General features: G+C 49.1%; 1 protein-coding gene across 2 annotated transcripts in view; it reads right to left on the reverse strand.

Moving 5' to 3' along the window:
* LOC143316899 (phosphatidylinositol 4,5-bisphosphate 3-kinase catalytic subunit alpha isoform) overlaps window positions 1-13,413 on the reverse strand; it is a 29,520-nt gene extending 16,107 nt beyond the window's left edge. For both annotated transcript variants that reach the window (XM_076724694.1, XM_076724693.1), the window contains exons 1-2: window positions 13,159-13,413; window positions 5,661-5,789 (exon numbers count right to left, since the gene is read on the reverse strand). In XM_076724694.1, coding sequence (XP_076580809.1) covers window positions 5,661-5,745 — 85 coding nt within the window. In that variant the 5' untranslated portion in view covers window positions 5,746-5,789; window positions 13,159-13,413. The remainder of the gene's footprint in view (window positions 1-5,660; window positions 5,790-13,158) is intronic.
* Window positions 13,414-14,108: the final 695 nt, after the last annotated feature.

The raw sequence follows: 14,108 nt of genomic DNA on the forward strand, positions 1-14,108 counted from the left end.
CTGAGCCTGACGAGTGTAATCATGGACCACCTGCAGGCGATCCTTCAGCCTGCGGAAATAGTCCATCTCTTTTCCCCCAGCAATCTCAGGCTCAGGCGGAGCCCCAAACACCAGATCCACCGGAGTTCGGATCTCCCTCCCAAACATGAGAGCAGCAGGTGTGCACTGGCTGGACTCCTGAACAGCAGTACGGTAAGACCACAGGACCAGGGGTAGGTGGTGGTCCCAGTCCCGCTGATGTTGGCTGGTGAGAATGGCAAGCTGAGTGGCCAGGGTACGGTTAAACCGTTCCACCAGCCCGTCACTTTGAGGATGGAGTGGTGTAGTCCTTGTCTTACTCACCCCCAACCGTCTGCAGACCTCGCGAAAGACCCGAGACTCGAAGTTCCGCCCCTGGTCACTGTGGAGTTCAGCAGGAACCCCAAAGCGAGTGAACATCTCCGCCACCAACTTCTCTGCTGTTGTGGTGGCACTCTGATCCGGCACTGCATATGCCTCAGGCCACTTTGTGAAGTAGTCCATGGCCACCAGGATGTAGCGGTTGCCAGAGTCAGTGACTGGGAAGGGTCCCAAGATGTCCACCCCTACTCGCTCCATTGGGGCCCCCACCAAATACTGCTGCAGTGGGGCTTGAGAGCGCTGAGTCGGTCCTTTCTGGGCAGTGCAGGAGTCACAGCAGTGCACATGCAGCTCCACGTCTTGTCGACAGCCAGGCCAGTAGAATCGCTCCCTGAGACGACGGAGGGTCTTGGTATTCCCATAGTGCCCCGCCCCCACCGAGCCATGGGCCAGCTGGAGGACATGGGGCCGGAGCACCGGGGGTACCAACAGTTGCAGGCGGTCCTGCCCTTGGCCAGGAGCTTGCCACCTCCGGTACAATAACCCGTCGCAGACTTCAATGTTACCCCACTGGGAGTAATAGGCTTTTACCTCAGGGCCCTGTGCAGACACCTCTGTCCACTCTGGGCACTGCCCCTTCTCCAACCAGCCACTCACCATTGCCAGGGTCCCATCCGCTCTTTGCTGTTGCTTCAGCTGCAGCTTGGTCAAATGGAGCCATGGCTCCTGGTTGCTCGCGGTTTGGACAGCTGCCACTGTTGGCGTCACCTGGTCTCGTTCCTCTTGTCGCTGGCAATAGCGGCACTCCATGGCCACACAGGGGCGTCGAGAGAGAGCATCGGCGTTGCCATGTTGTCGCCCTGCTCGATGTTGGATCTCGAAATCATAACCCTGCAGGGTCTCCAGCCATCGAGCGACCTGTCCCTCCGGTTGTTTGAAGTTTAGCAGCCAGGTGAGAGATGCATGGTCCGTGCGGATGATGAAACGGCTGCCGTGGAGATATGGGCGGAAGTGCCGAACTGCCAGGACCACTGCCAGCAGCTCACGTCGGGTCACACAATAGTTCCTCTCTGCCCGACTCAAAGCACGACTGAAGTAGGCCACGGCACACTCCCTGCCTCCCTTCTGCTGTGACAGGACAGCTCCGACCCCCACGTTACTGGCATCCGTGTCCACGGTGAAGGGGTGCTGGGCATCAGGGTATGCCAACACTGGAGCTTCAGTAAGAGTAGCCTTGAGTTTGTCGAAGGCTGCTGCGCAGGTATTGTCCCAGCTGTATGGTTGGCCCTTGTCGGTCAGGCGGTGGAGCGGGCTGGCGATGGTGGCAAAGTTCTGGATGAAGCGGCGGTAGTACGATGCCAGACCCAGGAAACTCCGCAGCTCACTTACGTTGGTGGGGGTTGGCCAGTCCCGGACAGCAGCCACTTTAGCTGGGTTGGTGGCAACGCCCCGAGCACTGACAACGTGGCCCAGGAACTCTGTCTCCCTCGTCAGCAGGCGACACTTTGCAGGGTTCAGCCGCAGCCCGGCATGGCGGATGGCAGTGAAGACCTCTCGCAGGTTGGACAGGGCCCTGTCAAATCCATTGGCATGCACCAGCAGGTCATCGAGATACACAACACAGCGATTGCGGGGTACTTCTGCCAGCACCCTCTCCATCAGCCGCTCGAAGGTAGCTGGTGCGTTGCAGAGCCCAAATGGCATGACACGGAACTGCCACAGCCCTTGCCCAATGGTGAAAGCAGTCTTTGGTCTCGCATCAGGGGCCAGCTCCACCTGCCAGTAGCCACTGCGCAGGTCAAGGGAACTGAACCAGCTGGACCCAGCAATCCAGTCGAGGGCATCATCAATCCGCGGAAGTGGGTAAGAGTCTTTTCTGGTGATGGCATTGAGACGTCGATAGTCCACACAGAACCGCCACCTACTGTTTTTTTTTCTTACCAGAACAACTGGAGCTGCCCATGGGCTGTTGGAGGGCTCGATTACACCAGCAGCAAGCATCTCCCGAATCATCTCCTCCGCGGCCTGACGTTTAGCAAGGGCCAACCGATGGGGCCGGAGACGGACAGGCTGGGCCGAGCCGGTGTCAATGGAATGCTGGACCAGCCCAGTCTGCTTGCAGTCTTTGTCGCTGGCAGCGAAGATGTCCTCGAAGCCATCAAGGAGGCATTTCAACTGTTGGCACTGCTGTGGGTCGAGGCCTTCACAACTACGCTGCCATAAGTGGTGCACCGCCTCGATTGTCTCAGCCGAGGGAAGAGCAGCCGACTTGGCAGGTGGGGCTGGGTTGGGCTGTGGCAATGCAGGGCTGCTGGCGTCAGGGGGGGCACAGGTGCCAGGCACCTGCTGGACTGCAGCCGCTTGACGGTTGGTGTGCTGGTCTCTGCGCCTGGGCTTCTTCCTAGCACCTGACTGGAGTGCGATGGTCTCGGTGCCGATGGTGATGGTCCTCCTTGCCAGGTCGACACGAGCGCCCCACTGGGTCAGCAGGTCCAAGCCAATGATGCATGGGTCATGGATGTTGGCGAGCCAGAACTCATGCACCAGCCTCTGCTCTCCAGCCTGGATACACAGTGGCTTCCTCCCCCTCATGCCAGCCTTTTCCCCTGTCACCGTTGTTAGCTGGGTGCTGGTTAATGTCCATGCAGCTGGAAGTGGCCCAGTGGTGCCAGGAATGATGCCAGGTCGCACCAGGGAGATGGTGGACCCTGTATCTACCAGAGCCCGGCAGGGCTGGCCATCAAGCTGGCAGGCGAGGTACAGTCCTCTGGTGCGCCCCAAGCGCCCAACCACTGTGCAGCGGCCTTGGAGGGGGGTTGGAAGCCGGAGTGGTGGTCCCCTCACTCGACCACTCCGCCGTCGTTTCCCGCCGGCTGGATAGCCCTGGCTTTTGGTGCTGGTGCAGGACAGTTGCGGGCAACGTGACCAGGCTCATCACATCGGTAGCAGCGGTTGGTCAGCCGGGATGGGCGTCGCCTGGATGATGGAGGTCGTCGCTGTAACTGTGGTGACGATGGTTGGACGCGGCAAACCTCTTCCACCTCTTCTTCCCCGTCGTAATCCGTCATTCTGACGTGTGGTTGGAACATGGGGACCGTCCGCTGGGGGGGCCGTGTGGAGAGTACCACCTCAGCCCGTTCAGCCTCGTGAAGAGCCTGACTGAGAGTTTTGGGCATGGTGAGACGAACATGCTGGCGCAACTGCTCTGGTGTGAGCCCCTGCAGGAAAGCGTGGAGGGCCAGCTCCTCTTGGGCAGCTGCAGGGAACCCTGGGTAACCGTGCTGGGCATGCAGCTGCACATCTGCGGCAAAGGTACCCAGGTTCTCCCCCTCTAGGCGGCGGCGGCTAGCCAATTGTTCCCTGCTCTGGTCTGCCAAGCATCGTCTCCCGAACCGCCTTTCCAGCGCCATGGTCAGGGCCTGGAGGTCCCGCTGTTCTGCTGGGGCTAGGTCAAGGAGCACCTGCAATGCCTTGTCCTCCAAAGCTAGGGCCAGGTGTATGGCAGCTTCTTCATTGCTCCAACCACTGTGCCATGCTGCCAACTGGACCTGGGAGAGGTAGGGCTCCAGCTGGGTCGTCCCACTGTACTTGGGCAGCTTGGCTGGTGTTCTGGGTGCAGCCATGGGATGCACTAGGCTGGGCATAGGGACCAGCTGTGGTGATTCGCTGGCAGCAGTGGCAGTGGCAATGATCGGCAGTGGATCAGCGCGAAGCAGGGGGCCTCCAGCAGCCATTCTGGACTCTTGGGGGCGATCAGCAGCAGCAGGCAGCAGACATCTCTCTGTAGGAGTGCCCCTACCCTCCAGGGGGCAGTGTGGGCGTGGTGCACTAGAGCCATCAGGGCAGCTTAGAACACTTCCCTCTCTGGAAGTCCATGCCAGGTTTTCCAAGCCTCTACGTGTTTCCTCAATGGCTTGCTCCAGCTCTTGGATCTCTTTCTCCATCTTTTGGCCTATCCCACTTCTGACACCAATGTGGCGAGCCATGTGAAAGAAGGCGTCTGGAGACAGAGATGTCACATTAATGGCAAATCCCGTGCCTCATACACCGCACGACTCCAGGTAGATGCCGTTTATTTGCATTCAACAAAAACAATGTAAACACAAACATTAACTGAAGCCTTCACTCTACATGCCAGTCACAGTCATGGTGGCACAATGTAAAACAACCACGATGGTATTCCCCAACACACGACATGGAAATAGTAACCAGAAAACAACATTATAACACATGAACATTAAACAACGACAGTCAATGAACACTGAACATAACCACTCCCATAAGTCTTTGCACTAACAAATGCGCAAGCTAGCTAAACAACACCAGCATGTCCTCCCATCGCTACATTATGCTCACTAATTTCATGTTGGTTTAGCAAATTTTGCTATTAAACGCAGCATTAGTTGCGCTTCGTTTTATAGCTGTGGCTTTTTTGTGTGTCGTTCTTAGGTATGCTTTGACGGGTGTGTCAGAACCACCGGCAGCGGGCAATGCAAGGATCCTCAACCAGAGTCTTCATTGAAGCTCCTTGAACAACTTATAGGCAAGATGTGCTAAACGCACATATTGGGTCTCTACACCATCGCACTAGCATTGAGATGGCAGCAAGTAAAAGGGGAAAAGCCTAACTGCCTGCCTCCGCATCTGTGGCTGAGCTTGACTACAATAAGGCTCTGGAAGAGTTCTTTAAAAAGCCCAGACGGATTGCTTGCACTGAGCCAACCTGCACCAGGTGCAGCAAAAAGTAGAAGAGGTCACACAGTACAGCATCCCTCTTCACCCAGAGTTCCCTGTTTTTACCCCTTGGCCATGTTTGCACTTTTTATTTATGCTATTTTATTTTACTTTTAAATGTGACCAGCAATGGCTTGTTTTAAGATTCACTAGGATTTAACTTAAGTGAAAACAATTGATATTATTTATTTTAATTGTAATTTTTTGTGTGTGTTTGTTAAAACCATATTTCAAGATTGTGCCTTTTTGTAAGACTCTATGTTAAGTATTGTTAACAAATGGCTTACAATAACACATAGTAGTCATAATTTCAAAATTCCTGTCAACTTTTCACTTTTTTTTTTTTTTTTTTTACAAAAACACGGTGGGCCGCCGGTAGGCTTCTCCAGCAGTCCTACCACCAGGCTTAACAAGTTTTCTGGGGGAAACCCTGGAACTGGACAGAATACAGAACAGAAGAGAACAGAAAATGACAGGACAGAAGATGGAACAGAAAACAGAACAGAATACGACAGAACAGGACAGAACAGGACAGAATACAGAACAGAACAGGACGGAACAGGACAAAATACAGAACAAAGTTGTACCGTTGGGTAGGCAGCAGTCCACCAGGATGCGGGGGGGCATCAGGTGGAGCCCCCACAGCTCCCCTGATGACGGCCTGGGCACCATGGCAGCCACCGATCACAAGCTGCTTCACCTCAGCGCTGGGTTACCTAGACAGACAGACAGATGGGTGAAACTATTCAGGTCCTCTTCAGCCCTGATTGGCTGTTAAGTTGGACCTGTTTTGGTACCCACAGCTTAACCCTTTCTGACTGTGATGACCCTGACCTTGGAACCATAGTGGCCCGTTTCCCTGGACAGGAACCACATTAGTACTCAAACCACATTCTGCTCGTATTCCAACAGCATGGCTCTGTAATAATATAGTCCGGCTGCTAAACTGGCCTGATTAGATATGGGACTTCAGTTTTTGGCAAATCATCACATTCTGCTTCTATTTATGTTTTACAGTGTCCCAAATATAAACAGGGTGTACACTATATTTATTTCAATGTTACTTTGAGGTAAGTGTTGATGGTTTCCTTGCTTGTTGGTCTTGATTGTGCCTTAAAATGTATTAGAGGATACACATTTACCCCTCCAGTTTCACATGTGCAGTAAGTAAAGGTTTTCCTTTCACCACAGTATTGAGGTAACTGTTTCTGCTTTTCTAAGTTTTGCCTGATGAGCTGACTTTTTTCATGTCTTTGAACCCTAGATATTTGATCAATAATATGAACAATATGAATATATCATCTTTTTGATGCATTAAGAGTTTAAATCGTGAATAATGAAAATGGAATTTATTATGAATTATATACATGTACAACTTAAACATTAAACACTAAACAATTATTTACAGGTTTGGTTCATTAACTTCAAGAGGACTGAAGGAGAAAAGTCTGCACAGTGGAGCAAATAAGGGAGATCATGGCACATGTGGTCATACAGTGACCAGCAGGTGGGCTGAAATACTGGCAGAAGTATCCCACACCCCAGTGTCCTAGACTCTTAATGGCACCCAGCTAGCTGCCATCCACATCATCAGCACCTTCATCCTCAACATCATCGCTGTGGTTCTCATCTGCACCATGGAGGTGCCTTTGAGAATGCTATCAGCTGTGTTAGGTGAGACATGCAGCTCGCGATGATACCCTCTCCAGCACTGGCTGAGGATGTCAGCAATGTGTTGGGCACTGAAAAGGCAGTAGTTGAATACTTGCCGATCCTCTGGCACGCGTTTCCAAGAATAGGAATGGAGGGGAAAGGATTTCATCAGGAAAGCCTCCTCAGCCACTATCAGAAATGGCACCAGTCCCAATGCGGGTGCTGAGGAGACTGGGCATGGTGCTGATATATTCATAGTAGCACCTTGAAGGGCCTGTCCCAGACAGGATCTGGAGAAGATGCCCCCAGAGATGTCTCAAGAGAAACTATGCGACTGCATCCACCAGATGAAAGATGAAAAGTCCAGTTGCCCGCTTGCTAAATGGTGAAACAAGTTGAATGAAGAACAATAACAAGCTGTGCGATGTTTTTCTCTAACTTCACTGCTGAGGATTCTGCTTTACTGAAGCAGCTCAGAATGAACATCAGAGCTGCATGTTGACAGGAAGGTGAAGCTGGGAGGGTTTTGGAACCAAGTGCAGAACCACCACAGCACTGATTTTGCTCATATCAGCTTTAATCTCAGACTTGGCAGGTCCAGATAAGCAGCAACAATACAAAGTCTCAAGTAATGCACAGTGAATTGCACAAGAACAATGAACAGTCTGGCCAAGAGTGAGTGTGGCAGAGCAGCTTAAATACTGCACTGATTGCTTTGAGCCTCAGGTGTGTGATTAGGTGAGCAGGCAGGTAGGCATGGCTGAGTGTGAAAAAGTGCTGATGGCACAGGTGAGCAGAGTGAGTGATGACAGCAGGTAAGAGAACTGAACATACTGTGACAGAGGAGGAACACAGATAATGCAAAGTATTGAACAAACAAAAAATGGAGGGGGCTGCTCTTTGATGGATCAAGGACATCACAAAAACCACCTTCCAATCTTACAGAGTCTCCACTGAGAGAAATGGATGTTCTTAAAGCAGGAGGAAAACACTTGGAAGCATCCTCTGAGGATGACTAGTTGGATGTATCAGTAAGGGTGAGGGGAGGAGTACAGGACTGTTGTGGACAACTTTGTCACATGGTGTGAGCAGAACCATCTGCAACTAAATGCGGCAAAGACCAAGGAACTGGTAGTGGACCTGAGGAGAACCAAGGCACCGGTGAACCCTGTTTCCATCCAGGGGGTCAGTAATAATAATAACAAAATACTACAGAATATAAAACAGCAAAATAAAAAGCATCAACATAAGATAAATGATAAGAACATAAGAGAATTTAAAGGTCAGTTAAAAGCCTGATTAAAAAGGTGTGACTTTAACCTTCGTTTAAAAATATCAACAGTCTCTGAAGACCTGAGGCTCTCCGGCAGGCTGGTCCACAGGTGTGGAGCATAGTGGTTAAATGCCGCCTCACCGTGGGTTTTAGTTCTGGCTTTTGGTATGGATAAAAGGCTGGTGCCGGAGGACCTCAGGGTCCGCGATGGTTGATATGGTAAAAGCAGGTCAGATAAGTAAAAGGGAGCAAGGCTGTTAAGACATTTAAAAACTAGTAAAAGAACCTTAAAATTGACCCTGAAGCGGACAGGGAGCCAATGCAGTGACTGTAAAACGGGTGTAATGTGGGCCCGCCCTCTGGTCTTCGTCAGCACGCGAGCGGCTGAATTTTGAAGTAACTGGAGATTTGAAATACTCTTTTTAGGAAGACCAGACAGCAGGGCATTACAGTAATCTAAACGACAGGAAATAAAAGCATGCATTAGCACCTCTGTGCTGGCCTGAGAGAGAAACGGGCGGACTCTGGCTATGTTCTTAAGATGCTAAAAGCCTATCTTTGTTATATTTTTGATATGTGGGATAAAAGTCAGCTCAGAGTCAAAAATCACGCCCAGGTTTTTTACAGATTGGGTTGGTTTAAAATCTTGTAGTTTTGGTAAAAGTTTCTCAGTCTGGCCTTCAGGACCTATAACTAAAACCTCTGTTTTGTCCTGGTTGAGCTGTAGGAAATTCCCTGCCATCCATGACTTGATGTCTAAAATGCAGTTAAAAAGGGCATCAATTGGCTCCATGTCCTCAGGAGACACAGCAATGCACAGCTGTGTGTCATCAGCGTAGCTGTGGAAACTGATGCCATGTCCCCTAATGGCGTCCCCCAGAGGAAGCATGTAAAGATTAAAAAGAACTGGACCTAAAATTGAGCCTTGGGGAACCCCACACCTAATTTCATGGGTTCCTGAGGAACAAGTATCCATGCTTAAACATCACTTTGTGAGATAAGAGTGGAACCAGTTAAAAACAGTACCAGAGAGGCCAACCAGGTGTCTGAGTCTATTTAATAAAATGTGATGTCTACTGTATCAAAGGCGGCGCTTAGATCCAGTAGAACCGAGACTGTGAGTTTCTTGTTATCTAAGTTGATGTCATTTAAAATCTTTAAAAGTGCTCTCTTGGTGCTGTGGTTCATCCTAAAGCCAGACTGATGTCTTTCTAAAATGTTGTTTCTGTTTAAAAAGTCATCGATTTGGTTAAGAACCAGTTTTTCTAGAATTTTACTTAAGAAGGGTGAGTTGGATACAGGTCGATAGTTATTAAACATGTTGGGGTCTAGAGTGCTCTTCTCCAGAAGGGGCTTCACCACAGCTGTTTTAAAGGCGGTGGGGAAAACACCCATCTGAAGAGAGCAATTCATAATGTTTAAAAACTGTTCCTTAAAGAATCCATAAATGATTTTAAAAGTGAAGTGGGAATTGGATCTAAAAGGCAGGTTGTTGGGTTTACTTGGGAGAAAACTCGATCAGGCCAGGACAACAATTCAGGTGCATTAACAGATAAAACATGTTGGAATAAAAGGCTGGATCTGATGTCCTTGATTTTGGTTCTGAAGTGGTCTACAAAGTTCTCACAGAGATCGTCAGATGGCATGTTAAAAACTTTATTAAAATTTGTGCTTGTTAAAATATCGAAGGTGGAGAAGAGGTACCGGGGGTTGTTTTTGTGGTCTATGATGAGTTGTGAGAAATGAGAAATTCTTGCCTGTTTAACTGCGTTTTGGAGCTTTTGAGTTGTTGCCGTAAAGTCAGCAATAAAGTATTTCTGATTCTGATTCTGACTCGGCCCAAACAGGAAATACAGACTGTTCCTCTACACTAACAAGACAGTTTAACTGTCTCTTCCACTGCCTTTAAGCAGAGCAGCCTGTGAGGGGAGAGTCTCACATCTCAATACAATAAAAAATAATTCCAGAGCTGGTCTGTCACAGACTCATCTTTCAGCCCTCATTCACATTCACCTGTCAAAGACAAGCACAGACATGTGACCTAAAGCCAGCTGTTGACCTGTGAATGGAGACAGTTCATCTGAAACTGAGCCAGGGACTGAGGAGCATCTTCATTATCTGTCACGCAGGAAGAAGAAGCGGAAGACAGTAAGGGAGACATTGACGAGGACACTGAGGAAGATGGTGTTTCTTAGGGCCTCACTGTGTATGTGCTGAGTACCAACACCATCTCCCTGTACTCACCTGAGTACCTGAATAAAAACGTTACGTGCACCCCTGTATGTAGCCTATAGTCAAAAGCCTGTCTACAACTGCAACCTACTAGACAAGAGAAGACTTTTGGCATGTCATCACACCAGCAGCCTATGAGCCCCTTCACACTATTGTTTCACAGCTGCAGACATCACACCCCCAGGCCCTCCTCCTCATCTCTGGAGACCTCAATCATGCTTCCCTGCCCTCCACTCTCCCCACCTTCGCCCAGTATGTTAACTGCCACACCAGAGACAACAGAACCTTGGACTTAATGTATGCACTACGTAATGTACAGCTTCAAGCCGAGCCCCAGTCTGGAGAGGGTTCTAGTCCCAAAGACTGTGCACCAGGGGCGGCTGGCCGATAGAGGGCGCTAGGGCGCCGCCCCCCCTCTGTCTCACATCATGTAGAATCACACAGCCCTTCCTTTAATAAAACGTTTTTTAAAATGACATTTACAAGTATATTCTATGTTTTAAAAAGGCAAAATGAATAATATATATAGTCTGAAGTGAGTTACTAAAATGTAAAATCTGCACTAAATAGTCAGATTAGAAATGTCCTTCGTTGTCCACAGTTACTAACAGCTGACATATATCCGGCCCGGGGCGGACTCATCTTTCCCCATTGACTCCCGTTATAACTTTGACATGCGCAGTTCGTTCCTCTTCAATACAAGAGATACGAGACAGGAGACCGCTGCCTCCCTCTGATCGCTATACACACCACCGGCCATGGGGTGGCAGCAGAGAGCGAGCGGTTTGTTCACCGCGAGCCTGTAATCAAAACCGCCAAGCGAGTGACGTTGAGCGCAGCGTGTCGGAGGAATTAGCAAACAAGATCATTAGCTAATCACAGAGAGAGCCGAAAAAGGAGTAAATAAACTGAGAAAAGTCAGTGAAGTCACTGAAAACAGCGCCGTTCAGAGGAGAAACTGAGCGTGAAGGAGCTCGGACCTGACGGCCGGACGTCTTCATCAGACAGCAGTCGAAGACAGAGGGAGGAGATGTGCGCGCTCTTTTTCACGGAGCTGCTCTGAGAAGACGTCTCGGCTCACGTGACGCAGTGAGGCAGCTGCTTTATTTGGCTTCCCTGACCAACGTGATCAAGCACGTTTGGCTTAAAGCCTGATGGCTTCACTTATTTTCTTTAGACAAAGGGACGATGTTTTGTTGCTTTGATAGTCTTAAATATGAGGATTTGCTGTGTTTTCATTGTCATTTAAGGTTGTTAATATAAATGTTAGCTAACAGAAGCACTTTGGGCTTTAAGCCTGATGGTCTGATTGTTTTTTTAAACAAAACGTTCAGTGTTTGTTGGTTTCATGTGTGTGTATTTGTTTTTTTTTTCTTTTTTATTTGAGTATGTAAATATAAACATGTTGTTCCAAACAGTTAGCTGGACAGAAGAAGCACTTGGTTCTCTTGGAAGCTGTGAAAATGAATTGATTCTCTTTTTACTTTTGAAGTAAAAAATATATTTACACATTCTTGGTTTGTTTAATGATGGAAAAGGAGATTTTAAGGGTTTGTGTGGACCAATTCTATCTTATCTGGAGCCAAACATATCAAACACTGGGGAGATAAATTCAGATTCACTAACTGGTAACATTCACCTGCATTTAACTGTCTATTTTAAACATAATATACATTAATTCTTGTGGTCCGGAGTTGACAACTCCGCTTTTTGGTTTGGTAAATTAAGTGCGCCCCCCAAGACAAAAATTCACCAGCCACCACTGCTGTGCACCCCAGAGAGCCCAACCACTCCAGGTCAGTAGCCTTAACTTCATCTACCTGCTTATCTGTCATTTACCTGCTCCAAAGGCATTTGTCACACCTGGAGAGCACTGGGAGCACAGTGAGGCCCATGTTTTTTGACTTCTCCAGTGCTTTCAACACAATCCAGCCATCACTGCTCAGGGGAAAGCTGGAAGGAGCTGGAGTAGACCGCCACCTGACTGTGTGGACCACTAACTACCACACCAACAGACCACTGTATGTGAGGCTTCGTGACTGTGTGTCCAGTGTGGTGGTTTGCAGCATGGAGGCTCCACAGGGGACAGTGCTCTCCCCTTTCTTCTTCACCCTCTGTACATCAGACTTCAGACACAACACCAACAGGTGCCACACCCAGAAGTTCTCCGATGATACAGCCATAGTTGGAGGTGTATAACAGAGGAACAAACTGGAATACAGGGAGGTCATCACCAGCTTTGTAGACTGGTGTGGACTGAACCACCTGCACATGAATGCCAGCAAGACAAAGGAGATAAAGACAGACTACAACAGGAGGGTCCCACAGTCTACATCAGTGAACATCCAGGGATTGGACATTAAGATCATGGGTGAGTACAAATACCTGGGTGTTCACCTCAACCATGAAGGTGGATCAAACTGAACCGGAGCTGGATCAGAGAACACAGCATCATTCTAAAATAGCAGCATCATTAACTGCCTTCAAATAACATCAAAATAGAAACTTGAAAGTGAGACAACAGGAAGAGAAGCTGCTGTCACTCGGTTTGATTGACAGGTCCGTGGTGATGTATACTGATGAGGTCACATGGTTGTTTATCCAACATGTTTGTAAACACAGCCGGGAAATACAAAAAGACTTTTTCTCTAACTTATTATTTTTGCTCTGAATGGGAAATTCTATTAAAACCGTCACAGACTGAAACGTGATCAGCAGCCACAACTCAAAATGAACCACCATCATGAAAAGCTTAAAGACCACCCCTCTCCTATCCGCCTCTCCTCCCATGTTTCCTCACCTCCTCTTCTCCTCATGACCTCAGACTATTATATGGTTGCCATAACAACGGGAGTGGGAGCATCAGCGAGGGATGAAATCAAAGAAAGAAAGACACAGACGGACTCTTTGTTTCCACTGTCACTCACCTGAGCTGTCTGTCGGTCCAGGGCCGCGCGCCTCCTGTCATAGCGTCCGTCCGTCCGTCTGTCTCTGCTTGTCTTTGTCTAAGTTTATGTAGCAGCCAGTGGATCAACCACCGCCCCGCTGTTTTACACAAAGACTGTCCCGTTCCGAGCCGACACCGTTCACAGCGGAGACCTGTCTGTCTGACCGCCTGTCTGTCTGACCGCCTGTCTGCAGAGGGAAGCCGCTGCTCGCCGGGAGCCACAGAACAATGTGCTGGAGGAGGGGGGGAGGGAGAGAGGAAGGAAGGGAGGAGGGGGGTGTTTGAGTGTCGGCTCATCCTCTTCCTCTCTTAAAGGGCCAGTAGTTGATTGTGCCCTTTTTAAATCATCATGATGACTGAAATCAGCCAAACAGTCCTGATCAGTAGTCTACAGAGCCTTGAATGTTTGGCCTGATAAATTACAGATAACGCACACAGCTTTGAACAGCTGTTCAGGTGAGCTTCCACACCTGTGACCTGTTTGATTGTAATTACTGTCAGTGAGTTCCTCAGCTCTGCAGACTCCTGCACGTTTCATGCACAGCTGCACAGACTTTACTGGATACAGAACCGTCAGAGACCTGCCTGAACTTTAGAAACCAGGAACAGGATTTACAAGATATCCACATTTTTGAGAAAGCAGATCAGTCATGTTCAAACTGGTAAAAAGTGGAAAATCAGGGGTTCTGCTGATACCGAGACACGGTCAGGTAGACCAATGAAGGTTTCAATTACTGCCAAGAAAACTGGACACGAAGAAAAACCCACAAACAGCTTCAGCTCAAACACAGACTCCAGAAGGTTCTGGAGGACCATCACAGTCTGCTGACCTCTGGACCACTGAGACACTTTGAGATCTCAAACGTTCAGTTCGACAAGACAACCAAAGAACTTACAGGAGCTGGAGGCTTTTTGTCCAGAAGTAAAAAT

Source organism: Chaetodon auriga, chromosome 24 (genome assembly GCF_051107435.1).
Source record: "Chaetodon auriga isolate fChaAug3 chromosome 24, fChaAug3.hap1, whole genome shotgun sequence".
Lineage (NCBI taxonomy): Eukaryota > Metazoa > Chordata > Actinopteri > Chaetodontiformes > Chaetodontidae > Chaetodon > Chaetodon auriga.